This window comes from Sprattus sprattus, assembly GCF_963457725.1.
Source record: "Sprattus sprattus genome assembly, chromosome: 2".
Lineage (NCBI taxonomy): Eukaryota > Metazoa > Chordata > Actinopteri > Clupeiformes > Clupeidae > Sprattus > Sprattus sprattus.
Window position 1 is genome coordinate 58,742,886 of NC_137921.1, and position 16,789 is coordinate 58,759,674.

The following is a 16,789-nucleotide window of genomic DNA, read 5'->3' on the forward strand; positions in this document are numbered from 1 at the left end:
TAAGATCAAAATTGTATAACTACATCAAATGTGTAGCTAAAGCGCAGTCCATTGCCTTGAGTTCCATGTCTTAAAGCACATCTCTCATGCTCAGTGGCATTTTAACTGTTAACTCTGTTTCACATTACAGATTGATACACAGAGATAAGAAAATAATTGAATTGATACATGCAGAAGACCTATTAATCCAGTGGCCTGTTTCCAGACCACAATCAATGGAGGGAAAGAGTAGGAGGGCATGATCAGGCTAAGCCTCTCAAACCAGGAAGTGATACATTTTTTAACTATAGAAATATAATTCTATTTCCTGTGTTCCTCAACAAACTGAATGAGCTAGCTTAAATTATTCCAAAGGATTTGATTGAGGATCACAGTGTTTGTCATCATGAGCTGAACATGACAATCTAATCATCACATAACCTGTTTTGCAATTTTGAAACGCATGGTTGTGACTGAAGAATAATGGCTCGAGCAGATGCTGTAGTTCCTCAGATCTGGAATGTAAAATAATTGTTATTGGCTGAGTGGCACACAAAAAAAAACATCTGCTCCATCATTTACTGTTTTCATCTGAACCGCCTTACCGCTCAGTAAATTAATCAAACTTTTCAACAGGCTCATGTTATGTACATTTCATAGGCTAGGAAGTGAGGATGCTGGGATGGGGTTGTGCTGAAAAAGGCACAGAGTGTTCAAAAGCCCTAAGGAAGGAGGCTCAGAGTGACCCTTGTGTTGCTGTGCATTGTACACATATAAAGGTTGGTCTTTCTTTTTTTTTAAGATTTGTTTTTGGGCTTTTTTTGCCTTCATTCACATAGGACAGTGAAGGTATGGACAGGACATCAAATGGAGAGAAGAGGTGGGGAGTGGGATTGGGAAATGACAGCGGGTCGGATTCGAACCTGTGTCCCCTTGGGGGCTCAAGCCCATATATGGTCAGGGCTACTGCTTGTAACACAGTGCCCCCTGGCTCTTTCTTTTATGTGCTTTTGAAAGTGCTTTTAGTGTATCAACTTTCATCAGGGCCATAAACACTTAAAACAAACACAATAGAATGTCTTTTATTAAAAGAGTGACAGCGTGTAATGAGAGAACCATTTTTTTAAGTGCTTTGACAACAACGACTTCATATTGCACCTTAAAGGTTGTTAATGACAGTTGCTGCATGAGTGTATTTTTAAAACATTACCAGCATAAACAGCATCAACGCTTGATTTGTGTCACAGGTCAAATGATAACACAGATCAAATGTTCTCTTGTAAAGTAACTTAACCTTTCAAACTTAACAGGACAAAAAAAATTCTGAGAGAAAGTAAATCTACAGATGCCAATGAGGCTGCTGATTATCAGACTCTGTTACCCGCGTTTTCTACCCAGGGCTCTACAGTGCGAGTATTTCACTCGCATATGCGCCTAAAAATAGGTACGTGCGAACTTGAAAAATGATTTACGAGCACAGTGTGCGAGTGACAGACAGTTGTCAATACAGCGCCAAAAAGTGAAGCATTCCATTGATTTCACATGGAAACAAGTGACAGTGTTGCGACTGATGTGAACATATCAAGATGACGCGCTGAACTTCCTGCAAATGAGAACGACGATTCGCAACCAATGGGCCAGAGCCATATAAAAAGAGAGTACCGTAAATCCTCAAATAGTGGCCGGGGCTTGTATTTACTTTAGTGTTGCCAACTTAGCGACTTTGTCTCTATATCTGGCGACTTTTCAGACCCCCTTGGCGACTTTATTAGCAAAAAGCGACTAGCGACAAATCTAGCGACTTTTTTTTGTCATTTGGTGGATTATTGTGTTGACGAAGCACTGAAAAAGCATCTCACATATCCTGTTCTGCAGTTCACGTTACAACTGATCTCACGAGAGCTGAACAGCGAGGGCTGTCATGGTCTCCTCTCCACTCACACAGCGCCTGCACGGCCAGTCTGACTAAATAACAGCAAAATAATTATAACTTTGTATTTGCGGGAAAAATATTAGTGTTACCGCGCTAAGAATTGCATATTGTGCGCATGCGCAGCTTATTTGCATATTATGCAAATTAGTTGATTACATCATCTAGCGACTTCTGGCGACTTTTCGGAGAGCTAACAGCTACTTTCCTCACAGAAAAGTTGGCAACACTGTTAGGCTGCACAGCGCACCGGCCTTTATTTGGGGCAGGCTTGTATTAAGGGCAGGCCTTTATTTCTTACTTATCTTCTGTTATAGAATTGAATTATTTAAATAATGAGCATAATTGCAGTAGGCTTTGGAATTCATTGCATATGCGTTCAACACTTCCTGGCTGCACATCGCGTTGCGCTTTAGGTCGGGGTGTCAACGTAAAAAATAAACATCGGCGTTATGGTCTCCACTGTCAGTCACGGAGGGAAAGATTTCCAAAGCCTTGAATTTAATCGTTTTTCTAGACACTATTATACTTATCCTGGACTGAAAACATTTATTCAACGAGCTGGTTTGATATCCAGCCTAACTTTCTTTCTACCTCCACCTGCTAGTCGTAGCCTATAGCATTCCTCTCGGGTCAATGTCAAACTTCTTTGCTGCTTTTTCTCCCGAATGTTCTTCAGCAATCACCATCTCTTTTAATTTAATATCAAAGTTACGTAAGTCTACTACTGCTTTATGATCCCTTCTGGAAAAAGTAACCTAGCCAACTAAAACGTTACAGATAAACAACAGTAGGCTATACGATACGTGCATTTAGGCTAAACATTCGCCTAGTAGTCCTACGTGGGGAAATTTCTTTTTTTATTGCAAACAGCCCATGAGATAAGTCAACAATATTATATAATATAAATATTAAACATGAGGAGAACATGTATTCTCATATATTTGAATGATAATTCTGTTAATAAAGTATTGCCTTAAATTATTATTTACATTGATTTAATTGGAATTCAGCTGTAGGCATGAGATCTGTATCTTGGAGACTAATTGCATCCACAATTTAAGTACTGCAAGCTAGACTACTATGTAGTAGACACAACAGGAGGTCCCTTGGCCTGAGAAGTGAAGGAGTTTAATGTGGCTATAATATGGAATTTTAAATGTGCCTAAAACTAGACAAAATTGTAATGAGTTTTCGAAAACTAGACTGAAACTAAGAAGGATAACTATGACTAAATGTGACTAAAAGTAATATGCATTTTTGTCTTAAGACTGAATCTAAAATATATGCCAAAATGAACACGGAGATAGGGGACCCCTTCATCTGCAATTAATTGTTGCTAGCTCTAATCAGATGTACTAACTAGGCTTATAAGGGAAGACTAACTTTGTATGCCAACGAACACCAATAACTAGAACTAATTTGACAGACTATAAACCAATGTGATACCTACAGTCTAACTCTAACTGCATTAAGTCTAACAAGCTATATCTTACAATAAACTTTAAGTTAAGCTGGCTATGTAAGATACTACTAATAACAATTGATAAGAGGTCAACCAAAGCGTTGTATGAACAAATGCAGTAATTTGATCAATTTACCAGCCAAAATTGCTTTGGAATAACTGAACATGAATGGGGTTAAACGTTGGAAAATACAATGTTTGGAACTATAGGTCGCAAATGAGTATGACATGCTTTGCTTCCGCGTAAAAAAAACCCTGCTGTGCTCCTAAATTTCTTTGTGTGCTCCTAAATTGTTTCATTTAGGAGCACATGTGCTCCTTGGGAAAAACCTTAGCGTAGAGCCCTGCTACCACACTCACAGCCAGGCCAACCATCAGGGTCAGAGGGCACAGATGACAGAGGGGTGTGGGAGGGGGGGGACGGAACATGTGTTGTGTATGCAAATGGCCAGTCGGCAGGTGGCCTTGGAGATCATGTTGTCACACAGTGGGACTGGTCACAGCTGCCAAAAGGGCATTCTACTAAGACAAGGTTGACAATGTCACGGACAGTAGGACAGTATTTTCTACTTTCATAAATCTCCTTAACCCTCCACCTCCGCAAAACTTCCTCCAATCCTCCTCAACAGGTTTTTACCTTGTCTGGACAGTGGAGCGTTGTTGAATATATTCTCCCCTATCTACTTAATTTCTGTCTCAAGGTCTCTGTTCACACTCAATAATATAAAAAGGTCAAACCCTATCTCACACAATATACTTCACAACTTCTTGTGTGGACCCTGGTTACTTCTAAACTAGACTATTGCTATGCTATTTTATCAGGCCTGCATGTGTAATGAGACTGTTGCAAATGATTAACAAAAGAGGACACATTTGTCTAACTAGTTCATTTGTTTGAGGTATACTTTTTTAAATATAATCATAGTTTTGTCATTGTTGTTTTTTAAATCTAATAATTGTAAGTTGCCTTGGACAAAATATATTGCTAATTCGCTAAAGTATAACTACAACTATGACACAAAGCTTAAATTGATTTGTGTGTCATAAATACAAAATTGGCGCGGTTCTAAGATCGAATGCAGTTAACTTTTGTCGCCAGTTGATGGCAGCGTTGTTAGAAAATACATTTGCAGATCTAGGTAGCAAACTCGACTCCCTGGTACCATATGTCATTCATAAGTTTCCATGAGACACATTTTGCAATGCTGTCATATTTCCTATCCCACCGGTTTGGGTGGGCAAGGCTCTGCGGTTTCACAACACATTCTCAGCTTGACTGCGAACAAACCACATGGTTTACTGAACAAATGCTGGAGGACGCGAGAAACAATGTGCACGGGGTGTTTCCAGTGAGCTCCCATTCCACAGTCAAGTTATGCAGCTCAGTCAGGGTTCCCAAATACGCCGGATGAGTCGAGCCGAGACAAGCAGAGATACGATGAGATGAGACGAGGTGAGATGGAGCTCCGCCGCTTGATGACACTACACCCACGGCAACATCACTACATTCCATCTCTGTCCAGGTGACCCCCTAGTAGTTAGAGAAACAGGCCCTGTGCATTCACCAGCACGGGTGGAAAGGAAGGGACATGTCCTCCACTCATTCCTCCGCCCTCAAAGCAACTCTGCCAAAGCCACAGATTGGAAGATGGGAAGAGCAAGGGTGGAGGGTGAAATGTTAGCTGGTCTGACCTATCATCTGTACAGAGAGGAGGGAGAGAGGGAGGGACAGGCAGGAGAGGTCAACACAGGGCCAATCCCAGCTCTAAGATAACCGTTTGTATGTAGCCTACCATGTGCTGCTGTGTTGTCAGGAAGCCTCTGGTCTGCAGTAGGCTCCAGCAGATGACCTGTGCCGAAAGGCATCCGGGTGGGTGGAGGGGATAAGAGTGTGTCACAGTGACATGACTCGCCTGGGTTTAGTCAGAGGGACGTTCCGGTGAGTGCCAGACCATGTCTAACCGAGTCCCCTAAGATGTGCGTGATGATGAAGATCATAGCTTAGTGCAACAGCAGGATATTGGGTCTGCTTGGCTAATGCTGCCATATGGCTCCAATTAATCCTGACAGATTCTAAACATAAATTACTGGACTCATGTCTCATATTACATGTTTGATTAAATAAACCTTGGATTACTTCTTGAGAAAGACTATGTATTTTGAAATCACTTGGCATCACTGGAACCTCCGTAAGAGCGCTGGAAATGAAATAACTCCAGGTCAAATACTAATAGTGATTGTCAGTCAGTTCCAACTTGTTTCTAACTGTATAATGTGAAATAGGATAGAAACAGGATTTTGAAGGCAATGCTGTACGGCTGATGAATGTATCTGCGTCTGCATGAATCTCTGGACATCATGATGAGTAAAACAATTAACGTTTTTTGTTTGCTGTTGTTGTTTTTAATCATTCTCACACAGCAGCTTTTGTTTTTATTATGTCCAATGGCTGTGGGAGTACTGACAGCATGACACCCCCAGGGATATGCTTTTAACATTATTAAGTATTCAACATGTGTGGACAATAGAATAATCACAAAATGAAATCTGACATGTTTAACAGGCTTACCACATAAGCAGGGGAATTGAGGTCCAGACGGTCTCAGACCCTAAATGAGCATTTTTTTTTTAGTGGTGAAGTTTCATGCTCTGTAAAACCCACAATACTGGCTATAAACTTGCATATTAATTTTACGACTTCGTTATGAAAGACTATGAAATATTTCCCTGTATTTGACTGAGCCTCAAACATCAAACTGTCCCATCCCGGTAATGTAACTGGCTGTAGAGTATTGCCCATCCCAGAGGCATAACTCAGGCAAAAATATTTATATAGAGGCGGAACGACATCAGTCACAACACACTCATTCACGTAAGCGAAGGCTGCACAGTCCTTTTGGAGGCTCTGTTCTCATACCTTTCGAGGACCATACCCGACTTCTGTTGCTGTTTTTTTTACTAATCTGAAACTTTTTGAGATTATCAACATGAACGCTGTCGTCGCTCTGCATTGCACGTTACTTATTGCGTTGAGTCTTATACTGGGAAAATACCCTGCCGATGGTAAGATACATTTAGGTCAAACACCTTTGAGTCTTTCAGGTTGCTTCGTTTCAGGAGTTAACGCGTCCCTCAAAAACTAACATCGACAGGCGATTTGCAACGTTAGAGATGTTATGTCGAATTTACATGCTTGTTTGTTTCCTAGACTATTTCCTGGCTTGTATGTGTCTGTGTATTCACAAAATCTGTATGAGGAGTGAACTCTCTGAACTTTTTAAGCACTGACAACTCTAACCGAACTTGGCTTTATTGCGTGCAGGTGCACAAGGGCTTTATGAACGTATTGGAAATTATTTTTTTCACAGAATAATCACTGTAATTTCTTTTCTCCATTAACTGCTTCTTGCTGACTGATTTGAGAAAAAATTTCAGCCATAGTATTGTCTTTCCCGTACTTTTTCTTTTGAAACTGGGTGTTTGTCATAGTTTCTTGAACACTAATGTGCCACTCTCTCCTGGCAGTTAACTCATAGCTGACATTCATGAAGGAAGGTCACAGAGGCATTTTAAGATGCAGATGGGTGTAAAATCAGGTGGATTTAAACTGTTTCTCTATGTTACGTTTCAGCCGGGATGTGCTGGCTGCAACAGAGCCAGGAGCCGCGCTGTGACATGGTCCTCAAGAGGGGGGTCACCCGTGAGGAGTGCTGTGCCGGTGGCCGTCTGGACACCGCCTGGTCCAACACCACCCTGCCCATCAACGAGGTCAGCCTGCTTGGATTTCTGGGAATCGTGTCCTGTAAGCCCTGCAAAGGTGACCCCTTGCATACATTTCCTCAAAAACATTGTGACAGAAACATGATGCCTTGAATAATGACAGATTGGTCTTCAAAGAGAGCCTAACACACTTCATTAGTCATATAAATTATAGTACAGGAAGGTGGGGCATGATCTGAAGATAGCAACATTTTTGTTTACGTCTGCATTAATGGTAGAAGGAGTTTAATAAGTGGCAATAAGTGGCAGTGTCTAATGTTTGTTATTACTGATAAATAACATCTGAAAGTACTTGCTTGGCTTTTGAAGCTGCTGCAACTCATGCATCAATTTAGGACAAAAATGCAATCAGGATACCGAATGTACTATATTTTATGTGGGTTACACGTTGGTTATAGACCAACCATTACCATATTATGATGAACATAACTGTAGGCCTGTATTCATAAAGTGCATGGAAAAACTGATGTGATTGACACAAATAACAAATGCAATTATTGGCTGCGGCCTCTTGAATATGCCTTTTCTTTCATAGAGTTTCAGATTTTTGGTATGGATCTAAGCCAGATGTTCCATCTTAACTCTCTCCAGCTGTTTTGAGTAGGTTCCACTGTCAGAAGTTGAAGCCAGGTATTCAAGTTCACTCAAGGATATATTCAGTCCCCCCACCTCACCTAAATCTCCCAAAAGAAGATTGTGGAAACATTTGGACACCCTCCCACAACCTATTAGCATGATAGAACACTAAAATATACAGATGGCAAAGAGGAAGGAAGTTTAATAAATCAAAGCGGTGTAGAAAGAGCAAATGCTATTACGTATTGCATACTTTACTATAAAATATCACAAGATGTCCTTTCAGCCACTGTCTTACTCAACAGTTTATAACATAACTCATTATTGTTGCCTGGCTACCCTGATGAGTAATGCTTACGTAGATAAATATTACTGTCAGGTCTACACTGATTCTGATTATTTGAGTTACTCACTAGTCTATTTAAAAAAAGAACGGATCAAGTGAGATAAATGACATTATCCTCCTTCACAATGTTATGAAGCACTGTTGACTGTAGCTGTATTAGTGTATTAGATGCCATAGCCACAAGGCTCTTCCACGGTTCCTTCCCTTAGTCCTGTTAGCATTACTGCTCGCAGAGTGCTGGAGAGCACGCCTGTTTGCTTTCACTCAAAAAAGATTGGGGGGGACCTGAATTCCAGTTTACCACTGAAGAAATGCCAGCCACATGCTCAGAGGTCTGTTTTTCATAATGGAGCATACAATAAACATCAGTGAACATTTTGAAAAAGAGGGGAAAAAGAGCCTTTCCTGAGTTTTTTTTTAATTTCATTTACATTTAGTCATTTAGCCGAAGTACAAGGGAGAGAACAGTCAAGCTATTAGATACTTAGTGTAACAATAAATACTACTTTACATAAGAAATAGAAAGACAAGCTAGAAAAGAAAAAGAAGTGCAGGAATGAAAGTGCTGTAAGTGTAAGTTAAGCACTAGTTGACGTGCCAGTTTTGTCAGTGCTGCTTGCTTTTCATTGTTATAAAAAGGGGTCCATGAAAGAGTGGACCCCACAGAATGGCCTTACATGGGTGCTACTGATGTCAAGTGCTTCAAAGCATTCCTGAAAGCTTGACTAATGCTCCTTGCCTGACCCAACCGCTTTCCAACATAATTTTTTCGGAAAGTTACATAAATCCTGACTGGCTGTCAAGAGCCGACCCCTTCCTCCCATCCCCTGAAACAAAACAGAGCGGAAGATGATGGGAAGTCTCTCCATTGGTCCTTTTAAGTCGGCATCTGAGGGGCAACAGGATATCCAAGTGGAGACTAATAAAATGATACTTTATTGTGACATTTCAAGGAATCAGACAGCTCATATAGATACCCTAGATAGCCCCTGTCAAAGGGATAAGATTTCCCTGATCATAAAAGCTGAAATGCCTCCTCCACAGACTGTGTACCTCTGTTTTATTGATATACTTACCATAAACTCTGAAGTCAAATATCATCCTCTAGCAGTGGGAAGAAGGCTCATCATCAGAACCTTTGTTGGACCTCATCTCAATCCAGTATACTGCTTTGGGCCTTTATGAGATTCCTGATGTCGTACATGCTGTGTGTTTACAGAGAACTGTGAAGGAGTCAAGTGTGGACCTGGGAAAGTGTGTAAGATGAAGGCGGGACGGCCCCAGTGTGTGTGTTCCCCCGACTGTTCCAGTATTTCTGGGAAGAATGCCGTCTGTGGCAGCGATGGTAACTCTTATCAAGATGAGTGTGCCCTCCTCATGGCCAGATGCAGAGGGCACCCGGACCTGGAGATCATGTACCAGGGTGAATGCAAAAGTAAGTGTACAGCTGTTGTTACGCAGTGATGGTTGCTCACTCCAGTTACCCAACACCAGGTTTCAATTCTATTCAACTCAATTTTATTTATATAGCGCCAAAACAATAAAATGGTTTTAAGGTGCTTAACAGAGCCCAGGGTCTGAACCTCCCTGAAGCAAGCCTATAGGCAACAAAGGCGAGAAAAACTCCCCCATCTTAGGAATGAACCTTGAGCAGAACCTAGGCTCATACGGGAGGTAGAAATAGGGGGGGGGGGGGGGGAAGGGAGGAGCAAGAGAGGTGAGAGAATCAGAATAATCATGCTAGCATTCATAACTATACATATAAAACTGATACAGACACGTTGGGGAGAGAGCGTCCAAGTATTCTAGAACAGCTTAGTGGGTATACAGTGTGCCCCTAATGTTACAACTACAAGGGTAAGTAGAGCAATCAAACAAACTGTGTCGATGCTGGCATTCATTTACATTATGGGTGCAGTTTCTGTTGTTAATGTTATGTTTTTGATTAGGTTTTTTCACTGGGTTGTTTCATTCCCACTCAGAGTCTTGCTCCAATGTGGTATGCCCTGGCACACACACCTGCGTAACTGACCAGACCAACAGTGCCCACTGTGTCATGTGTCGCACGGCCCCCTGCCCGATGCCCATGGCAGCCGAGTATCCCATCTGTGGCAACGACAACATCACCTACTCCAGCGCCTGCCACCTCCGCAGAGCCACCTGCTTCCGGGGCCGGTCCATAGGCGTCCGCCACTACGGCCACTGCATAAGTAAGACCTGCCTCTACGCTCTGACTGGGAGTCGGTGAGGGGGAGTGGGGTGAATTCTTGAGCCTCTCACATGGCGAAATATCCTAAAATAACCAGATGTGGCCTAATCGTTACAGCATACAACTGGCTGGAGTCAGACACAGGGTTATTTTTGGTTTAATCGTCGGCTTGTGTCTGGTTTTGTCCGCAGGTGCAGAGGGGAGTGAGGAGAATTCCCTTGACTAACGCCTCAAAACATTCGGCGCGAAGTGATAAATCTCCCAGCGCTTGGATTGCCTGCATGCAAGTTCCAAGTCGAGACTTTACGGCCCCCTTGTTAGTCTCCAGTAGCTTCAGTGTTTCGACAAAACATGTGGATGTGGGGGAGTCCGTGGGAAGAGCAAGTCTTCTGCGAAACGGGAGCCACTGACATGTTGATGCATGCGGTACATATTACATGTTTTTCTTTGGAGATTTTTGCTTCACTCTAGGGGAATTGTTATGGGTGAGATGTGTATATTGTAAATACAATACCACTACTATTTATTGGAGAAAAAAACAAGTATAAAAAAAACGTATTTATACCTTCCTCAACTAGAAGTCATATACCCATAGATCAGACTCATTTTAAAGTATATTTATTATGATATTGTCGTGGGCAGCACAGGTGTGATACTGGTAGAACTGTTTTCAATGACATTTCGCGCTGTGGTTTATTTAAATGACAGTGTGAGGCCTTTCTGGCAAACTGTGCTGGAATCTTTTTCACAGAATTGTAGAGCAGACATAAGCAAAATAGGCATGTCTTTACATCCTATTGTCTTTGTTTGGAGGTGAGTTGAGTTGGCAGCCACAAATGCAGTCTACTACACTGCATGGGCCTTTATGTGTGTGACACTTTGGGGTCTTAAAAAGTTAATCACCCACCAATCAATGAAAAGACTAGCTGGATGCTAATAGACCAGAAACTATTGGATGCAAGCAGTCTTCAGTAAAACAATGTTTTCTGTGTAGTGTTGGATTGCCTAAGTTTGTTCTTCTTTTTTTTGCTGCTTGTTATTGGTTAAACACACTCTACAAGCAATTGGCTATCAGGTCCTGAAAATATCTGAAGACCATCTAAAAGAATGAATCTGAAAATGTGCCATGTCTCAGTTGTAAGTATCCTGATTTGTCTGTACAGGAATTGTACTGCATTCCACATTCAGTCATGTTTGTTAAAAAAATGCTTGTTCACAAATCCTGTATAAATATCTACTGTGAAAAATGATGGATAAATGTATCAAGTTATTTTTGTATTTTTGTACTGATATTTGAAATAAAAAAATAAGAGAATATTTTGGTCCCAGTATTTTTGTATATCCACATAGCTGTAACCACAATTGCACCTTTTGCCTACATCCAGGGCCATCTAAATGAAAGCAAATGTCACTCTTAAGTGGATCTTTCCATAGTTCAGCAAAGGTCAAACCTGTTACCCATTTATTTTATCATGTCAAGACAGTAATCGACAACATAATGTTACATTCATAGAGCCATGAGATTAATAAAATCCATGGAATATGAAATGGCCAAATGGGATGATCGTTATCTCTCCCTCTCTCTCTCTCTCTCTCTCTCTCTCTCTCTCTCTCTGCATGCAACGCACATGGATGTCCCTCTGAGTGGGCAGGAGAGATGAGAGAGACGAGGGGATCAGAGCGGGCGGAGGCGCTGCCCTTCTTCCCCGTCTCAGAGGCTCCCCTCTGATTTAGGTGGATGAGGTGAGGGATGGGGGGGGGGGGGGGGGGGTGTACTGAGTCACTTTCCTGTATGAAATACCTCCCTTGTTTTCTCTCCTCCGTGAGGCACTCCTCCGACTGCACTAGCATCTGGTTTGACTTTGGGGAGCTGTTTATATTCGGATCCAAGCACCCTTTTATTACATTGGGAATGGAATTAAATGTTTGCTCAAACAGGCAATAACATTGCCGTAAAAACTCCCTCTTTCTCATTGTGTGCAAGGAGCCTATTGTTCGTCGTCTCAGGTTTCTGAAGTTGTAGTTTTCTGAAGTTGTAGTTTTTATGGTGTGCATTTTTGAATTTCTTTGCTTGAAGGAAAAAATAACCCTATTGTTAAAAGTGTCAGAGCAGATATCCCACCCGCTCTGTTTCTCAATACAGTGACTCACAACTGGCAGGGCCACTTCATCAGAAAACAATAGCATGATCTCAAGATGATCTAATGGCTGCCTGTTGTTTGGCAGTCTGCTGCCTTGCCAGTCTTAATGAAGTGTTTCATAGGAAAGTATGTGTTCTGATAGCAAAGGGCTTGAAATTAAATCCACAATTTATGACCGAGCATTTGTAAGTCAGTGTAATACTGACGCTCCAAACTAGTCAGATCAGACCGATTAGCCATAAGTGACAACTTTAAAGTATGATGAGTTGATATGAATGCTATTTCTCTACTGTACTCATAGTCTATTGCTTTGGTGTGTGAGACTTCACCAACAGCAGTGTAATGTGCAGTCTGTTTCTAATAAGTGATTGGTCGTCCTTGAAAATGGCCTCTGCTTCCTGGAGCGAGGGCATGGGGTTTTACTTGTGACCATGAGAGAGGAACTCTGAAACTGATTCTGATCTTATCAAAACAGTTTAAACTGAAGCTTATATGGCTCTGTCAGACCTTTTCATTGAACACTGAAGTATGATAGAACGACACTCTAAGCCGCCCACTTAAAGGTCCTGTCTTCGTGTGTCTTTTAGTCCTTAAAGTGCTCTTAAGCTTTTACAAGCAGAAATTTGTAAAGAGACCTGATGTAAAGTATTAGTACAGAGACATACAGTACTACTGTTCTCTATTAAGAAACAACTTTTTTATTTGTAATAATATAATAAGTGGATTCCTCTTGATAGACGTGAAGGCTTTCTCAAGATTCACTTGATAGGTTTTGTATATTACCAGGACATTTGAGAGCTATTTAAATTTTTTACCAAAAGAACATCTGTACATAGTAATGAGTTGAAAGCGTGTTTTGATTTGAGATGTGATATCTAGCAGAACTTGGAAGTTAAGCAGCCTTTAATTGTTCCAAACAAGAAGTGTGTTCGCTGAAACTGAACACAGATTGGATCTCGCAGACAAGTCCACTGGGAAAGCCTGACCCCTTTCCACTCCCCTTGTGTGGTCTATAGCCGTGCTGCAGGGCTGGCTGAGCTCGATGAGACGATACACTCAGCTCCTCTGCTCTCCTCTCCTGCTCCTTGGTCCCCTCCTCACAGGCACCAAAGTGAAATGAATTACCTGGCTTCTCTCCAGTAAAGTATTTATTTAATTTTTGGTACATAATCCAAATAGTACTCCCACTAGGAATAGAAAGGCACATTTTTGACTCATGAAGACTTCAGCTAAATAGATTTTTGGCTCCCTTGTGACAGTTGAATGGACAGCAATGTCCACAGGTAAAACAGATTTTTTGTAAACCGTTCCCAGAAACAAAACTCACAAGGAGCTTGCATAAGAAAGCATGTGCCATACTCAGACCAACAAAACATCCACTGGCCTACTTTCTGGTGGAGTGCAGCAGATGCAAGCGTTCACCTCCCACGCAACGTGACGTCAATTTATTGTTGTCTTGAACGCCACCAAACGACTCCCAAAGTGTGAGGCATATGAGGGGCATTTTCTAAACATGTCAAAAGATGTGGGAAGCATCATCGATGATTGTCCTTGCGAGGTAGAATACGTAATGAATGGGTCTGAGGAACAGACCACAAATTCTCAAGGAGGCAATATAGTGACTCACAATAGGGAGCCATACCTTGAGGTGATCTCACTTACCATATGGAGTCCATTTCCTCTCAGCATTACCCATCACTACAGAAAGCGCCCATGGAATGAGATCAGGAACACTCCCTATGCAGGAGCTCTACAATAACAGTCTGACATGCCTCCCATACCATCCGCGTCCATATTATTGTTGGTCTTTGCTAATGGTACTGTTTTCAGTGCACTGGTCCTTGACAAAATCCATTTGACACATGTGCTGCCCCTAATGCCTTCCAGCCGTTGATAGGGATCTGACTCGGCCATGGCCCATAGCCAATTCCATGCACAATGGTTTTATACAATGGACTTTCCAGGGTTTCAAGATATAAAAGATTGCTAATGAACTTGTTAATGACACAATGGTTCACAAATGACATTATAAGGTTGGGACCTTTTTGTTGAATTTAAAAAAAAAAAAACATTTTTTGCAGAATGTCATTTCTTTTTTTTTTTTTTTACAGAATGTCATTTCTCTGTTCAGTCAGTATAAACCCATTTATTTCGAAAAACCAATGCACACATGCACTTTACACATGCATTATAAACTTCAAAATGAATGACAATTGCATAGTATTTGCCTCTTTGTTGAGCACATCTAATCCCATAGCAATTTCCTCTAACTGGGTATTACATAGTATATGGGCACAAATGGAAGTCCTTGCAAGTTCAATGTGTATCTGTTTATCCACTGCAATCTGACAACGCATGGCGAGAAATTAAACCGTTAATTGTGCCCACATGTTGCTATGTTGTTATCCATACTCTCTGTCAGGAAAGTGATGGAATCAATGTGTCTTTTGCAATAGGGACAATATTTATGACAGCCTCACCACCACAATGGAAAAGTAAAACTGTGAAGGATTTTTCCAGAAGAATATTTCAAGGCCTGAACTGTGACTGAAACCTCTTCATGCTGTTTAATGTGACCTTAATTACATGTTTTATCTAGCACTCTGCAAGTGTTTAAAGTGTTTCCATCTTCTCTTTACATAAACTCTTTAGTGGGTTGCAAAACCTCTATAGTTCTGGCAGTCATTTCCAGGATGCTGCAAAGTGTTTCTCAACTCCTCTGACGCATCTCTTCTGCAAATGTACACGTCGAGATGGACTTATTTTCAGGAGGGGAGTGGGGAGTCAAAAACAAGTGAGCCATGACTAAGAGGCCCAGGAAGTCCCAGTCTCCTGTTATTGCTGTGTCTGTGCACTGGAGGCCCGCCGGAACTGTGCGCAGCCTTCCCCGCTGGAAAGTCTGGAACTGCTCTGTGAGGTGACAGTTGCCCCTGAGGCAGCGCTCCAGGAGGCTAATCAACACATTTTAGCATTTGGGCACAGTGGTCTTACGTTAGACCAGCTGTATTTCCTGGAGATTTCCGTTCAGTTCGACCGATAGCTACAACGCATATGTTCCTGGAACTAGATGATTCGAATAATGATGTGCTCTTAATTCATGCCATCAGTAGTGTTTTTCTACCATTAAATGCACTGAATGTTTTTTTTCTCATTAAATCCATCTTTAAAGGTTTGTGTGCAGCAGTACTCAAGCACTTTCATGTCCAAAAGAAGCAGGTTCCCAGATGAATTCTTCAATGAAGAAAAGTATTTTTTTTTTTAAAGAACTGCCAGGGAGAGACAAACATTCAATGTTTCCAAAACACCAAGATAAACAGCGACACTTTTTTTTGTTTTGTTTACTTTGTGATGCCAGTCAAACATGCAATTAGGGAAGGAATAACAGATCATTTGTGGTATGTTTGGTATATTCTATTTCATTTAAAAAAAGAAAAAGACAAAGATATAGCAATACTTATTTCCTCAGAAAAAGAACACATTGCTGTCTGCATTTGTGTAATTCTCATGACCTCAATCAGCAAAACATTGTCACTCTTCATTCTGAGTGCTACAATGAACACTGGACTGCTGCTATGACGCACTTGGACCAGGGAGACAATGGCTCACTTCACCGATGCAGACATAGCAACTTCTCTGGTATCAGACCTTTCTAATCGCAGTCCATGGGACAGTGGTGACTCTGCAGCTCCCACAGTGCACAGACACAACACAGGCAACGGGACATCAGCCTGATAGAATTACAATGTTCTCCTAATATTGCTAATTTAATCTTTCTTCAATCTCTCCCTTAGAGAAGATGGTTATCGTGTTGCATAGAGACCGAAACTCTTTATGCCTTGATGTTTTGCAGCCAAATCAATTACACATGACGTATTTGATTTGGTTTTGTTTATTGTATCAAGAAAATGTAAACACATCCATGTCGAAATGTCTCCACAAAGTAAATTAGTTCATAAATAGGTCAGATGGATAGATTTAACAACTTGGATAGAGAGATAGATTTAGGAACTTTGTCTTTTTCTGAACCACAGAGAGAGTATCTGATGGCCTTATTTGAGAGGGAACAGGTTAACAGGGGTATGCAGATAGTCAGTCAGGGACTCAGGAGATATTTTAAAATTGAGGCGTGCTGCTGATCCAACTGGGCCTGGATGAAAGTGCATCAGTGGGCCTCTGCGAAAATTGAATGAGTGTCACTGGTAGCTATCTGGGATTAACATTAAAGATGCTTGTGAAAAATGTAGAAAATCATGTGAGATTTATCACTCCTTCTGAAACCTGAGAAACCGATTCTGAAAGATAATGTACGGCAAAGAATTTGTTTTATTGGCCGACATAGCCCATACATCAACTAGTTCTGAAA

At 41.3% G+C, this 16,789-nt stretch overlaps 1 protein-coding gene across 1 annotated transcript; it reads left to right on the forward strand.

Annotated features, from left to right (window-relative positions):
• The first annotated feature begins 6,250 nt into the window (after window positions 1-6,250).
• On the forward strand, window positions 6,251-11,577 carry fstl3 (follistatin-like 3 (secreted glycoprotein)). Its single transcript, XM_080833558.1, has 5 exons — window positions 6,251-6,437; window positions 7,006-7,191; window positions 9,296-9,511; window positions 10,059-10,286; window positions 10,477-11,577. The coding sequence occupies exons 1-5, from the start codon at window positions 6,362-6,364 to the stop codon at window positions 10,509-10,511; spliced, it is 741 nt and encodes a 246-aa protein (XP_080689684.1). The 5' UTR covers window positions 6,251-6,361; the 3' UTR covers window positions 10,512-11,577.
• Window positions 11,578-16,789: the final 5,212 nt, after the last annotated feature.

Bases quoted from the DNA above. Each gene is read 5' to 3' on its own strand.
- fstl3 (XM_080833558.1), top strand. From the start codon at position 6,362: ATGAACGCTGTCGTCGCTCTGCATTGCACGTTACTTATTGCGTTGAGT. The intron at 6,438-7,005 runs GTAAGATACATT...GTTACGTTTCAG, and splicing joins GGGAAAATACCCTGCCGATG to CCGGGATGTGCTGGCTGCAA. The intron at 10,287-10,476 runs GTAAGACCTGCC...TTTTGTCCGCAG, and splicing joins CCACTACGGCCACTGCATAA to GTGCAGAGGGGAGTGAGGAG.